Source organism: Lygodium microphyllum, chromosome 24, assembly GCF_053477565.2.
Source record: "Lygodium microphyllum isolate KBCC chromosome 24, Lygodium_microphyllum_v1.1.10, whole genome shotgun sequence".
Taxonomy (NCBI): domain Eukaryota; kingdom Viridiplantae; phylum Streptophyta; class Polypodiopsida; order Schizaeales; family Lygodiaceae; genus Lygodium; species Lygodium microphyllum.
The window spans coordinates 93,456,390-93,471,907 of NC_141158.1; the positions used below are offsets into that span (position 1 = coordinate 93,456,390).

At 45.3% G+C, this 15,518-nt stretch overlaps 2 protein-coding genes across 3 annotated transcripts in view; both read left to right on the forward strand.

Moving 5' to 3' along the window:
- Positions 1–699: 699 nt before the first annotated feature.
- On the forward strand, positions 700–1,949 carry LOC148015371 (transcription factor TGAL1-like; the record flags this gene model as incomplete). The annotated part of the gene is made up of 2 exons (XM_087665192.1): positions 700–945; positions 1,335–1,949. Coding segments are annotated over 2 exons (861 nt in total), but the record flags the coding sequence as incomplete, so codon positions are not given.
- Positions 1,950–4,554: 2,605 nt separating this feature from the next.
- LOC148015372 (uncharacterized) overlaps positions 4,555–15,518 on the forward strand; it is an 87,950-nt gene continuing 76,986 nt past the window's right edge. For both annotated transcript variants that reach the window (XM_087665956.1, XM_087665954.1), the window contains exon 1: positions 4,555–4,978. In XM_087665956.1, the coding sequence (XP_087522082.1) occupies positions 4,897–4,978 (82 nt within the window). In that variant the 5' untranslated portion in view covers positions 4,555–4,896. The remainder of the gene's footprint in view (positions 4,979–15,518) is intronic.

Sequence of the window (15,518 nt, forward strand, 5' to 3'; positions counted from 1 at the left end):
TACGACAAGAAGCATTCCTTCACAATTCCATTTGTCCCCATGGCCTGCATTTCAGCAAATGAAAACTTAGAAATTTTCTGCAACACATCCTGTGAAAGAGAACAGAATAAACATATAGCGATGGTTGTCCAGGAGAATTGCCTGACACAAATGTACTCTAAGCTAGTATTAAAAAAGCACTAATAATATTCTATTTGAATTAGATACTGCATGACTTACCTTCATTGCATTAGGGAGCCATGTACAGAGTACTTTCAGTACACAGTTGGTAGTCATTCTATCCAAACATGCACAGAATACTAATCTAAACACGCTCAATGGCTTACTTTCATTGCCTCAAGATGGGCTTATTGATTGCTCAAACCATTCAAACACTCTAGCTTGTTTCTCAAAGTTATTCTTAGCACATATTATATCTCTTCTTTCCAAAACTCTCATCAGGAAAATTGTCTTGACTAACAGCCTGGCTTACACATATTGTGTCTAGTAAGTAAAACATTCAAGCTAAAATGATAAATTTCAGAGAATCTGTTGTATATACGTGTGTAGGTGATAGAGTGAGATTTCAATCCACTTTTGGGTGGCCAAGAAGAGAATCCAAGTATTCTTTGGCTTTACTGTGTTTGATTCTTTCTACTTGCCCCCACTAAATAGAGTTTTGTGTTGAGGCATGTTTTCTAGTATTGGTTAAAGTTTTTTCCTGCAGGGCGTCATTCCTCTGCTCTTGAAGCAGCATTTATGTGGATAGGTGCTTGGAGGCCCACATCAGCTATAACACTCGTGTACTCAAAAATGGGTATTGATGTGCAGAAGCATAATGGTTGCATAAGCCATGATGATGTGACATGCCTGTTGTCAAAGAAACAGTTAGCTTCAATGGATGCTTTACAGCATTACATGCACCAGGCAGAGATGGAGCTTTCAAATCAACTAGCAACCATGCAGGTGAACCTTTGCTTCTTGAGTTTTCTGTTGCAATTTATCATGTTTCTGCCAAGCCATTTTGAAGCTGTCTGCCATGGTCTGGCATGATGCACACAAGAAATTTTCAACAAATTCTCACTATACTTCCCACATTGTGAATTACGACAACATCATGAGCTTCTGCAAGGGAGGGACCACATACCTAGCTCAGTGTGGTTGCTCCCTGCCCCCGACCAGGTATGTGGTCCCTCCCTCACAGAAGCTCATGATGTTGAATACTATAAGGAAAAACAAGGGAAAAGATCCCCTTTTCCCAGTGACACGGGAAAGTGTCTAAAGCTACTTGTGATTCATAATATTCTGTCTTTTCTAGGTTTGCTGAGCCTGACTACTACTTTGGGTTCTTTCAGATGCTTATTGCAGATCAAAGCATGAAAGAAGCCATAGGGATTGGGAGCTCTTCTTTCATCATGTCACACAACATAGTGCAAGGACAACAATTAATGGAGTCAAAGCTTGAAACTTTGAGTTCGCTGTTAAAGCGATCAAACTCTCTCAGGCTGCATACCCTCCAAGAGCTACAAAACCTGCTGACCCCAGTACAGGCAGCCCATTGCACACTTGCAGCCTTTGAGCTGGTTTTTGCTTTGAAAACATTGGACCTAAAAACCAAAGCAAAGATGGAGGATGATAGAGAGAACCACCAAGTATTGTCTGTGTCTCCTCCCTGTTCTGCAGATGCTGCTTGCAGACCACCTTATTGCCAGGGAAAATATCATGCTGATGGAAGAGAATCACTAGTGGCTTATTGCAAAGAAGCCGCATTACTTGATGGAATCAAACACACATTAGCTGACTATGAAGAAACCATCTTACCTGATGACCAAGTATATACTTCAGCTGGTGCAAAAGAAAATGCATGTACCTGTGAAGGTGAAGACAGGAGAGGGACAGAGCATTTAGGACTTGGGTGGAACATGAATGAAGGACCAAATCAAGGCTCACCACATCAAATACTTTCATGATTGACAGCATCAAACTTGCTATGAGTTTGTCCTCTTTAACTCTCATCTACATGTCTTTTGTAGCAAGAGTTTGTCCTCTTTAACTCTCACGGTTGACCAGCTGGAGGCATATGGTATGATGTTGATGTGGTAGAGTTCTCTTACTTTGGTATTCCAGCCGCAACCCCTAAGCAAGAGGTATACACAAAGCTGGTTGAAGGTTTAAGGGGCAATGACCCATCCATCGGTCCAAGATCTCAGGTAAAAAGCCAGTGAATAACTTCAAAGTTTGAATACAAACTGCTTGTCTTGAAATTTAGTCATTCTATAATTTTACTTTTGTTTTGGAGGTGTGCATCTTACAACCAACTTTCTAAATTTTATCTCAAGGATCAGTTGCATAGCCTTAGAGCATGGTCATAATCTAGATGTGTCTACTCTTTTGATGTCATGCTTGTGGTCTTAGTTCAATTTTCGGATCAACTGTAGGCCCTTTTATGTAATCAAGATTGATGTCTTATATTGGTCTAACAAACTGTTTAGTATTTTTTATTTAATTGAGTTGTATAAACTAGCATATCAAATGAGGGCATTTGATGCATTATGATAGTGTACAGTTTAGTGGCAGATTGATATGTCTACATTGATATTCGAGGGGCATCACTCTCGAATCTATCATCATTTTGTTTATCGATATACTCAATTGCAGCATGATGATGTCCATATTTGTGTATAGAAAATAGAAATGACCATCTCATGTGTTTCTATGTTTTTGGTGTCATTAGATGTTTTCCGCACATTTTTCCCCTCCTTTCCATAAACTTTGAGAAATGCTGAGAGTATGTACATGCTTCATCATATATCAATTAAACAACTGATGGTGTTTTTTACACTGTAGAGGTGAAGATTGGCAGATTTTTAGTTGCAATATATGTAAATAATTGTTGCATCATTACTAGTTTGAAAATTCTGATACGTTTCTCTCTCTGGTGAATTTCACAGGTTGCAGGTCAAGAGACATTTGGTACACTTGGAGCCATAGTACAGAGTAGGACAGGGACTCCTCAGGTTGGGTTTCTGACAAATCGACATGTTGTGGTTGATTTGGACTACGCCAACCAGAAGATATTCCATCCTCAACTGCTTCGCACTATACCTGTGAGGCCGTAATCCTCAACTGCTCGAATTGAAAGCATTGTCGTGGATCAAGAAAGCTTCCTGAAGGGCGCTTTTTAAGTGTTTTCTTGCTCGCTTCCGGGTCCGCAGGTGGCAGCCTCAGTATCAGTAGCAGGACAGATGCTGATGGCTTTCCCCAGCGGTCGCATCTTCCGAGATCCCTGCTGTGTTGTGCCAATCAGATCATCCCCTTGGTAGCAGCAGTAGCTCTAGCGCCGGCACATCTAGCAGCACCGAGATGTATTTCTCCAGAGAGGAGATCGACAGGTGCTGTCCATCCCAGCGAGACGGCATCAACGTTCCTCAGACACTCCTAGCTAGCACCACCTCGTGGTAAGCCCTGCTGTGATGCTTCTCTGTTGCATCTGGGGGAGATGGCGGCACTGGAAACAATGGTAATGGCACCGATGGTGGTGATTCCCGCAGGAGTTCCCCCTTCCGAAGCTGTAAGAGAAGGTGATAAGGTACCTAGGGAAGCCGTTTTGAGGCAGAAGCAGGGGCCCGACTGGGTGTTCTTGCCTTCTATTTGTTGGCACAGCAAGGGCGAGAGGTCGATGGTAGGGACCTCGTGCAGGACGATTGAGGCATCACTATAGGGGCGATAGGGAGCGGGCAGTATGAAGGGAGTAGGGACATGATCGGCTTGATGAAGATGATGATCTGCATGGCCATGGCCGTCTTTTTCTTCCTTTGCCCCTGCCCCTACCCTCGCCTCTCTGCCTCTAGCGGCAGCTCTCTGTGCAGTGCACATCTACAGCAGGGTGACTACAGATCTCAGTACCCTGTTGTGAAATCTCTCGCAAAAAAGATAGTACCATGAATTTCAATGTATCATATGCTCCAGATGGCCTATGTGATCCTGATGATCCCTCTTCCTTTTGGGAGTATGAAAGATCACCCTTCAACATGCCTGGATTTGCATGCCAGAATGGAATGCATGATTTCTTGGCACGTTCATAGAGCACATCAACTGTTGAGGGCTGCACATCCTCATCCCAGTTGATCAACTCACAGAAACTTGATTGTGCTCCACTCCATGAGCTTAAACAAATCAACCAAATTCCAGTGTCACACAGTTCTCAGCTGTCACCGAGCTTCGCATTGGATAAATGCCATGCTCCATCTGATTTGTCTCCTTTGATTCCTAAAAGAAATCACTCATATTTTGCTTATACTGGGTACAGTCCTGGAAGCTGTCATTCTACTCCAAGAAGGCTTGAGGAGCTAAAGACTTGGCTGTGGATGAGACGAGAACAACCATTTGTTTTCATGAAAGCGGGCAGTTTCTTCCATCTAAAATCATGGTTGGAGAAGCATTTGGAGTGCCTGAGAAATCTGGTCAAAACTGCATCATTCAAAAACTAGTTCAAAGGCCGAAGAAAACAGAAATTCATAACAAAAAATGCTCGATTGCAAGCAGCCTTGTCCGTTACTATTGTTACAGCTAGAATAGCAGCTTCAACATCAAATGAAAAAGATGCAAAGCTAGGCTTAGCTTTGGCCTCAGCTGCTGCATTATTGCAGCCCAGTGTGCTAGGCTTAGCTTTGGCCTCAGCTGCAAAAAGAAGATGGCTCTAATCCTTACAAGGAAGTGAGCTCATTCCTTTTACACAGAGTTTAATCTTGTCATTTGAATGAATATGTACTTGGAATGGGCAGAGATTAATGATGCATTTGCTTACCTTTCCAATTCAACATCTTAACTTTGCAAGAAGGTAGTGTAGCTCCTGAAGTGGTTTTACTGTGTGCCTTAGCAGTATTTTGTTAACTAACTTGTGGGGTATTATTGCTCATGCAGATGGTGGAGCTTCTGGTCCGAATGGACTGTGCCGATTGTGAGAGAAGTGTGAGAAAGGCCCTGGTTAACCTCAAAGGTACAGGCAGTTTGTTCACTTTAATATGTTATGCTGCATGTGAATGTAAAGAGATTTAAGGTGTTAATGAAGACTATGACTTATGACGCTCGTTAATCAATTGAACTGATTTGGAGATCACCAAGATTAGCTAACCAACTGATGAGATTAGGGACGTTTATGTTGAATGGATCAGCCCAAACATTTCTGAATCCTCAAGTGGTTATTGCCTATCAATAGAGCTGTTGAGGTGTGTTAAATCAAATGGGCAAGAGCTTCAGGATGGGTACAATATAGTTTGTCTCTCCCATGTAGGTTAGCAGAATCATACAATGCTGCCCTTGCTATACTTCATGTTATTTCCATCTGGGTCTGTGGCTTTTAAGCATAGGTCAAATCAATAAATTGTACTTGTCTTATCACTATTAGGATGTTGCTAATAGGCTGATTTTTCTGCATGTAGGGAAATGTGATTGCTCGTGGGATTTTTCTTAACACTATTAGGGGAAACCAAGGGAAAACAGTTCCCTTTTCTGTTGACATATCGAGCTCCACTCGTGATACGCCAGGGTGACCGTTGTGTATTTATGTCACCGACTTGTCAGTTGCAGATGCGGTTAGTACACCGCCCCTGAATAATAGCTACATGATAGCTATCCTTATCTACTCTAGTTCGTGGCTCAGTTAGTATGCCACCTTAGTTAGTTGAGTTTGGTTTTGAGACCCATATCTAGGGTTCTTCTATTTCTTTGTACTTGAGTTCTTTTGGCTTCCACAACTAAGAAGAGGAAAACTGTTTTCAGCCTCCACCCTTGTGTGTATTCCCCCATTGTGCAAGCAAGAAAGCTACAAGTGAGACTCCTTCCTTCTCTCCCACAATCTTGACATGGTATCAGAGCCTTGTTCGTGGTAAGGAGCTCAAGAAAGCAAGCCAAGCTCGCGGTGTTCTGGTAAGAGGAGCAGTGTTGCTTTCATTTTCTGTTTTGGGAGCAGATCTCTGCACGTAGCACAGCCGGAAATTGCAGGAGTGCATTGTCTCAGGTTGAGACGCCCTTCGCGGTGAAGCAAGAGGGCAGTATATGCTGCGGGAAAGGGCTTTAGCCCTTGGCGACCTTGTTTTTTTGATTTGAGGCCATTTCGGGGCCTATTTTGGAGGCGGAAGTTTTCTGCACGCACTCAAGAAAAAGCCCAGTTTTATGCTGTGCCGCCACTATTCTACAGGTCGGTGAAAAGTTACTGTAGAAATTGCATCGTATGCTTATGTGCAGAGACATTGGGAGTTACAGAATCATCCTTGGTTCCTGTTTATGCAAAATCGTCACTAGAAAGTGACTGTGTGGTCAAATACCACTTTCACCAGTTTTGCAGATTTGCCCTTGTGAGGCTGAAGCTGTGTTCTTTGCAGTGACAGAACTTTTTGCAGTATTCTGTAATGGCATCTGATTCTCTCTCACAGATTGTCACTGAAAAGCTTGACAAGAACAACTTCCAAGCATGGAAGTTTAGAATGACGAATTTCCTTATGGGAAAAGGATATTGGGAGTTTGTTGCAGGAAATGAAGAAGAACCAGTTCTTCCTGATGTTCCCAATCAACAGCAAATGCAGGCATTCAAAGCATGGCATGAGAGAGCCAGGAAAGTTATGTATTGGCTGTCTATCAGCATTTCAGACTCTATGATTGTGCATATTCAGGATGCAAGTACGCCAAAGGAGGCATGGGATACTCTGTCAAAGATGTATAGCACAAATACGCAAGCCAGGAAAATGCAGCTCAAGCAAGAGTTGCACAATGTACAAAGAGAAAATATGAGCATCAATGACTACCACATGAAGGTGAAGAAGATTGCAGATGCACTTGCTTCCATTGGGTCGCCAGTGGAAGATGATGATTTAGTTTCTGTGACCTTAAATGGTCTAGGAAAGGATTATGCACAGTTCCGGACATCCATTTCAGTTCGTGAAAGATTTCCTGATTTTGAGGAGTTGATTGCTCTTCTAATTTCTGAGGAGCAGAGAAATGGTGGTGCATCTTCTTCAGGAGGAACTTCAAAAGAAGCTGTCTTCTACTCAAATGCTGGAAGAGGTAGAGGCAGAGGTAGAGGAGGCCGATTTGGAGGCCGTGGTAGAAATCAGAATATGCAGCAAACTCAAGAAAACCAGTCCTATGGAGGAGGACGTGGTAACTCTAGAGGCAGGGGGAGCCAAAGAGGTCGTGGTGGATGGCAAAGAGGTCAAAATGCAAACAGTAATGTTGAATGCTACTATTGTGGTAAAATGGGTCATATGGCTAAAGACTGCTATAAAAAGCAGAATGACATCATGAATGGAAAACTGCAACAAGGGAATTATGCATCTTCTAGCAAACAGGGTGATGACAGAAATGAGCATTTGTTCATGGTGCAGCACATGAACAATTCTGTGACAAGTGCAGAAGAAAGCAATGATGTATGGTATGTTGACTCAGGTGCATCAAACCACATGACAGGTCATGCAGAATGGATGGAGGATGCAAGGAAAATGGAAAAACCAGGATTTGTGGAGACTAGTGATGATACTGCACATCCTATTGTGCAGATTGGAAAAATTCCCTTGTCTATGCAGGATGGGAAAAAGAAATACCTGTCCGATGTATTTCATGTCCCGAATATCACCAAGAATCTGGTTTCTGTCGGTCAAATGGTTGAGCAGGGTTTGCAGGTCAGATTTAATCCTCATGGATGCTTTGTTGAGGATATGAAAAATAAAGGTCGCTTGATAGCAAAAGGAAAGAAGAAGGGCAGAATGTTTACGTTGGATGCAGACATGTCTGAATTGAGTGCAGCAATGTTTGCACATGGGACCGGTGTAGTTGCAGATATTGATATCTGGCATAAACGCATTGGTCATGTTAATGTACAGCGACTTAAATCAATGCAGGCCCAAAATATTGTTGCAAGATTGCCAAAATTCAAGGTTGCAGAAATGCATAAGGTATGTGAAGCCTGTCAGTTTGGAAAACAGGCAAGGAAACCATTTCCTAGACATGTTCAAGAGAGTGAGAAGCCATTGGAATTAATCCACTCTGATGTGTGGACTACTAAAGCTGCATCTCTTGGAGGCTGTCATTATTTTGTCACTTTTATTGATGACTATAGCAGAAAAGTTTGGGTGTATTTTATGAAAAAGAAAAGTGAAGTTTTTGGGCATTTCAAAACCCTTAAAGCTATGGCTGAAAAAGAAACAGGTCTGCAAATAAAATGCCTGAGGTCAGATGGAGGGGGAGAGTACCTCTCAAATGAGTTTGCAAAGTTCTTGCAGGAGCATGGCATAAAGCAGCAATATTCATGCAGTTATACCCCACAACAAAATGGAATTGCAGAAAGGAAAAACAGGCATATTGGAGAGGTATCTCGTGCCATGCTCAATGAAAAAGACTTGCCAGATTTTTATTGGGCTGAAGCAGTTGCTACAGCAGTCTACATAATGAACAGGACTCCCACTGCAGCAATACATGGAATGACTCCAGAGGAGAGGTATACTGGTAGGAAACCAGATATTTCTCATTTGAAAATTTTTGGTTGCATTGCCTATGTACATGTGCCAGATGAGCTGAGATCCAAGTTGGATCCAAAAGATGAGAAGTGCATCTTTATTGGTTACTCTCTGCAGCAAAAAGGGTATAGATGCTATAACCCTTCTACTCGTAAGTTTACAGTGAGCAGAGATGTTGTTTTTGATGAGATGAGTAGCTGGTATAAACCAGTAAATGTGATTGATGATGTAGATGCACAAAATGGTAATGCTGCACAGAATTCACAGCAGCAGTCACAAAATATTAGTGGACCTGGAGCGTCCTCTAGCAGTGGTTCACATTCTTCGCCATGGACAGGCAGATTGAGATCAGGAGAATCTTCTCAAAGTAATGCAGATAGTGGTATGCAGGTATCACGAAAAGGAAAAGAGAAGGTTGATCAGCCCATGTTTGATGTGAATGCAGGTCACTCTTATGTGGATGGTGAATCTAGTGGCTCAGAACAGAGCATTGATGATGAGTTGGGTATTCCTTCTATTGTTACACCTGGAGTAAGGAAGACCCGGGATGTTTTGAGAGCACCTGGGAGTGAACCCACTTTGCGCAGGTCTACCAGAGTTAGGTATCCTGTGGATAGGCTGAAATATGATGGATTTACAGCCATTCACTATGCATATATGGTCAAGGTGATACAGGAACCAGAACCCACTTCTTTTGAGCAAGCCATGGGAAAAGAAAAATGGGAGAAAGCCATGGATGAAGAAATGGATGCCTTGGAAGCAAACGCTACATGGGAATTGGTACCTTTGCCTAAAGGTAAGAATGCAATTGGCTGTAAGTGGGTTTATAAGGTGAAGCACAATGCTGATGGTTCTGTGAACAGATACAAGGCAAGATTAGTAGTCAAGGGGTATGCACAAACATATGGCATTGACTATGAAGAAACATTCAGTCCGGTTGCAAGGATGGCAACCGTAAGAGCAGTCATTGCTATGGCTGCATCAAAGGGATGGTCTTTACATCAGATGGATGTAAAGAATGCCTTCTTGCATGGTGATTTGCAAGAAGAGGTCTATATGGAGCAGCCACCAGGTTATGTGCATGCTGTTCATCCTGAGTTTGTTTGCAGGTTGAAGAAAGCTTTGTATGGCTTGAAGCAAGCACCTAGAGCATGGTCTGACAAGATAGGACAGTATCTTGTCACTATTGGCTTTCAGATTTCCAAGGCAGATTTCTCACTTTATGTGAGAAAAACAGAGAAAGGTATTATGCTACTTGTCATTTATGTTGATGATTTGATTATGACAGGTGACAGTGATGAAGATATCCTTCATGTGAAAATGCTATTGAAGCAGAAGTTTGAGATGAAGGATTTGGGAGAGCTGCGTTATTTCTTGGGCATTGAGGTGATTAGATCACCAAGTGGGATACAGCTCTTGCAGAGGCAGTATGGATTGGACATGCTGTCCAAATATGGGATGACAGGCTGTAAGCCTATTTCAGTTCCTTTGGAGCAGAATGTGAAGCTGAGCGCAGATGCAGGTGAGCTTCTGGAAGACCCTACTATGTACAAATGCATAGTAGGAAGCTTGATTTATATGACTATTACCAGGCCAGATTTAAGCTATGCTATTGGATTGGTAAGTCAGTTTATGCAGGCTCCAAGGAAACCACATTTGGATGCGGCTAGACGCATACTCAGGTATGTGAAGTCCACATTGCAGTATGGACTATTTTATGAGACTGGGGTTCAGATACAGTTGCATGGATACACTGATGCTGATTGGGCTGGTAGTATTTCTGATAGACGATCTACCAGTGGATATGTGTTCTCTTTTGGGAGTGCTGCAGTCACTTGGAGCAGCAAGAAACAGCCTACAGTGGCCTTGTCGAGCACAGAGGCTGAGTACAGGGGTGCAGCAATGGCTGCATGTGAGGTAGCTTGGTTGCATAAGCTACTTTATGATATGCATCAGTCTACAGATGGGCCAGTTGTCATTTATTGTGACAACATGAGTAGTATACACTTGGCAAATAACCCAGTCTATCATGCTAGAACAAAGCACATTGAGGTGCATTATCACTATGTGCGAGAGAGGGTTTTACTAGGTCTTATTGATCTAGTTTATGTCAGCACAGAGGATCAGGTAGCTGACATATTCACGAAGGCATTGGGCGCAGAGAAGCTGCGCAAGTTCAGAGACCTGCTTGGTGTGCAGGAATTGGGATTGAGCTCCAGGGGGAGTGTTGACATATCGAGCTCCACTCGTGATACGCCAGGGTGACCGTTGTGTATTTATGTCACCGACTTGTCAGTTGCAGATGCGGTTAGTACACCGCCCCTGAATAATAGCTACATGATAGCTATCCTTATCTACTCTAGTTCGTGGCTCAGTTAGTATGCCACCTTAGTTAGTTGAGTTTGGTTTTGAGACCCATATCTAGGGTTCTTCTATTTCTTTGTACTTGAGTTCTTTTGGCTTCCACAACTAAGAAGAGGAAAACTGTTTTCAGCCTCCACCCTTGTGTGTATTCCCCCATTGTGCAAGCAAGAAAGCTACAAGTGAGACTCCTTCCTTCTCTCCCACAATCTTGACATTTTCCACATGGGAAAATTATGTCAAAAAAACTTCTTGTGATTGACTATATTCCATCTTGACATTTGATTTGTAGGCTGCAGGAATAGAGAGATCATGAAGAAAAAAACTTCTTGTGATTGACTATATTCCATCTTCAAAGTTCAGCTTGCGGCATTAATAGCCCCCAGTTGACAGCACTTTGGGGGAGCACTTTCTTAGATTGGTCTCCTTGATCCACACTTTGGGGGAGCGCTTTCTCAGATTAGAAGAGATGAAACTGTGAGAGTGCGCAACGGAAGAAGAACACGAACACAGAGGAGAGGAGAGAGAAAGCAGAGAATGAAGGAAGAAAGTCTGCACTGACTGAGATGAATGCTGAATACACTGGAATGGACAGAGCAGTCCCTGCACGCAGCCCGGAGCGTCAGTGAGGGAACCAAGACAGACTGGAAGCAGTGGCAGCACCAACGCCGGAGACGGAGACGGAGGGAGCAGTGCTGTACCTGCAGAGAACAATACTGGACTGACTGGGGGGGCTGCTATAAATAGCCCCCAGGCCAGCAAACTGGCCAACTAGCCAAACTGGCCGACCTGGCCAGATTTGGCCGACTAGCCAGATCTGGCCGACTTTGGCCAGATCTGGCCGACTGCCCAGAAAATGGGCAGTCTGGACAAAAACAGCCCAGTTTGGGCTGGAACAAACCTAGGGCTGCATGCTGACTAGGCCAGCAACAAAAATGCACTGACAGAGCTCCTCTGTCTCCTGTCAGACTCTGACAGGAGCTCACAACCAGGAGATGACAGACTGAGACTGAAGAGGAGCAGGCTAACACCCCCTCTCAACTCCTGGGAGAGTCTGAAGACCCAAGAACCGCATGTGATGAAGCAAAGAAGCCTGAGGCAACGGCTTCGTAAAGAGATCAGCTGCATTGGCTGCCGTAGGAAGCCGACAAGGCACCTGTAATGGGTGGGATCGGGAAGAGGAACTCCCGCTGTCAAAAGCTTGGACTCAGGGTCCATGGGGCACGAGATAGGCCGACACTCAGCCATATCAAACTCCGAAAGAAGCTCGGAGATGTACCTGTGCTGCGAGATAAAAATGCCCTGTGCCATTTGATAGATCTCCAGACCTAGAAAGAAGTGAAGGATCCCTAGATCCGTCATGTCAAACTCTTGCTGAAGAATGGACCGTGTATGCTCCACTGCTGAGTGTCGCTCCCTGTAATGATAAGATCATCCACATACAAGATAAGGAACACCGAAAGAGAATCCACAACCCGTAAGTAGAGGTTGGGATCATAAGCGGAGCGCGCAAAGCCACTCTGTAGGAAGAAGCGGTCAATCCGCTGGTACCAAGCACGAGGAGCCTGCTTGAGGCCATAAAGAGCCTTCCGCAGCCTGTAGACATGATCCTCCTTCCCCTGCACAAGAAAACCAGGAGGTTGTGAAACATAAATCTCCTCCTCAAGAATGCCATTCAGAAAAGCAGACTTGACGTCCACCTGATAGATAGGCCAACGGTGGTGAGCAGCAAGAGCCAAAAGAACTCGGATGGTAGACATCCTGGCTATAGGAGCAAAAGTCTCAAAGTAATCCAACCCTGCACGCTGTGCAAAACCCTTGGCAACAAGCCTAGCTTTATGCTTGTCCAAGGAGCCATCTGCAAACACCTACCACTCACAGAAACGGGAGTACGCCTCGCTCTTGTACTCCAAGAAATAAGGCCACACATAACGACTAAAGTCGTCCACAATCAGCATCAAATACTTGGCCTTCCCAAGGGAGGCCGTGCCCATGGGTCCGCAAAGGTCGGTATGAACCAACTCAAGCGGAGAAGTAGCCCACCTAGAAGCAACCTGCGGGTGAGGCTGCCGGTGCTGCTTGCCCCTCAAGCAGCTAGGGCACAAAGTGTGAAGAGGAGGGAAATCAGGAAGTCCCTCCACCATCTTCCTCCTAGAAGCCCGGCGAAGAGAATCGAGGTTCAAATGACCATACCGAGCATGCCAAAGCAGCCCAAGCTCATGGGAAGTCTGCGCAGCCAAGGCTGTGAGCGTATAAAGCCCACCCTCCTGTGTACCTGTCCAAAGAGCATCACCTGTAGAAGCATCCTCCACTGTGACTGCATCCTGTGTAAAAATGACTCGGGTACCTAACTGAGTAAGACCATGCACAGATAATAGGTTAAAACCCAAATCAGGGACATAGAGAACTTTGGCGGAGGAAGACCGCCTGTCAGAAAACATAGGTAAAGTCCCCACGCCTCGAACAGGAACTGTAGAATTGTCACCAATGGTGACTGTACCCCCTCTGGAACGAAGATCCTGAAGCCAATCCTGACGGAAGGTCATATGTGAAGATGCTCCACTGTCGAAGAGCCAAGGCTTCTCCTGTGTGGTAGAAGCTAAGGCAGTGTCTTCCTCAACAAAGAGATGCACAAACGCAGATTCTGTTGTGGCTGGGGCTACCTTTGAGTCCTTCTCCTTAGGCTTCAAATGGGGATACTTCTGCCAACACTTCTCCTCGGGATGAGTGCCCTTCCCACAATGGGGACACTTGGGCTTCTTCTCCTTCGCATCCTTCTGGTCCTCCTCCTCCTTGTCCTTGGCCTTCTCCTTCTTTTGTTTCTTCTTCTTGCTGCCACCTGTGCCGGCCGTAAATGCCTTGGGGGAGCCATTGGCTCCCACCTCTTTGAGTCGCTCGTCATGCTCCAAGACAAGCGGGGAAAGCTCCTCCCATAGGAGTGTCTCACGGGTCCTTGAAGTGATGAGGCTGGTGTAGAAGACATCATAACGGGGTGATGGCAGCTGAGTCAACAGAATCATTGCCATATCCTCAGACGATATCAGACGACCAAGAGAGGCTAGCTCGCCTCGCATATCCTCCATCTTCGTGATGTGCTCCTTCATGGAAGAAGAACCATCAAGACTGAGCATCCGCAACTTCTTCTCCAGGGAAATCTTGTGGGCAAATGTCTTGTGCTGATACAAAGACGCAAGCTTTGTCCATACTTCCGCCGCGGTCTTTAACCTGTGAACATGTACAAGAACAGAATCATGGAGACTCATAAAAAGAAAGGAACGGGCTCGAGAGTTGAGCATATCCCATAAGGCTGCACGGTCCATAGAGGTGCCATCGGACGAATCCACGGGGGGTCGGTCGATGGGCGAAGAAACAAGCTCCCAAAGGTCAAATGTATCGAGGATGCAAGCCACCTTGCATGACCATAGGGAGTAGTTGGAACCATCCAACTTATCTTCCTTCAGAAAGGAAGGGAGAATCGGCACCTGTATAGAGGGAAACAAGGAAGGCATCCGCACATCTAAAGCAGTCTTCACTGAAGAAACCTTCGCAGTAGATGGAACCCTCTGAGATGCATGGACTGAAGAAGGACGAGTGCGAGGAGGTTCTTCCCGATGTTGAACTTCACGATAATCCCGCCTCCACTCAGAGGAATGATGAGAGAGAAGCTCATCCTCTAAGTCTTCAAAGCCTGAAAACTGGTAAGACATCTTCCAATCTGCAAAATACCAAAGAAAGTTGTGCTGCTGTCGAAATAGGACCAGCAATGTGGTCACCAACCACCAAGACATAGGCAGAGAGTGCCTACAAACACCTGGATCTGCAAAACGCAAAGAGATCTGATGTCGAACACCAGAAAAGAGACCACCAGCACCAGGAAACAGCCCGGACAGAGGTCGCCAGCAGGAAAAGAGCCACCTGGGGTGGAAGCGACCTGCAGAGCAGCAAAACGCAGCCTGTAAGGAGGTCGCCCATCAGCAGGAGAGGCCGCCTGGGGTAAAATGCAGGGTTGCTGCGTTGCTGGATGATGTGGCAGCCTCTGCAGTCAGCGTGGACAGCAAACGCAGGCTGTACAGCCTCCTGAAGCAGTCGTCTGGCTGTTATGGAACTGTTGGCAGCCTCCTGAAGCAATCGCCTGGCTGTTGTGGATCTGTTGGCAACAGCAGTAAGGTATTTCTCTCCTGAAGGTGTGTCCTCTGTGCTCTCAATCAGGCGATGATACCATGTGAGAGTGCGCAACGGAAGAAGAACAGGAACATAGAGGAGAGGAGAGAGAAAGCAGAGAATAAAGGAAGAAAGTCTGCACTGACTGAGATGAATGCTGAATACATTGGAATGGACAGAGCAGTCCCTGCACGCAGCTCGGAGCGTCAGTGAGGGAACCAGGACAGACTGGAAGCAGTGGCAGCACCAACGCCGGAGACGGAGACGGAGGGAGCAGTGCTGTACCTGTAGAGAACAATACTGGACTGACTGGGGGGGCTGCTACAAATAGCCCCCAGGCCAGCAAACTGGCCGACCTGGCCAGATTTGGCCGACCAGCCAAATCTGGCCGACTTTGGCCAGATCTGGCCGACTTTGGCCAGATCTGGCCGACTGCCCAGAAAATGGGCAGTCTGGACAAAAACAACCCAGTTTGGGCTGGAACAAACCCAGGGCTGCATGCTGACT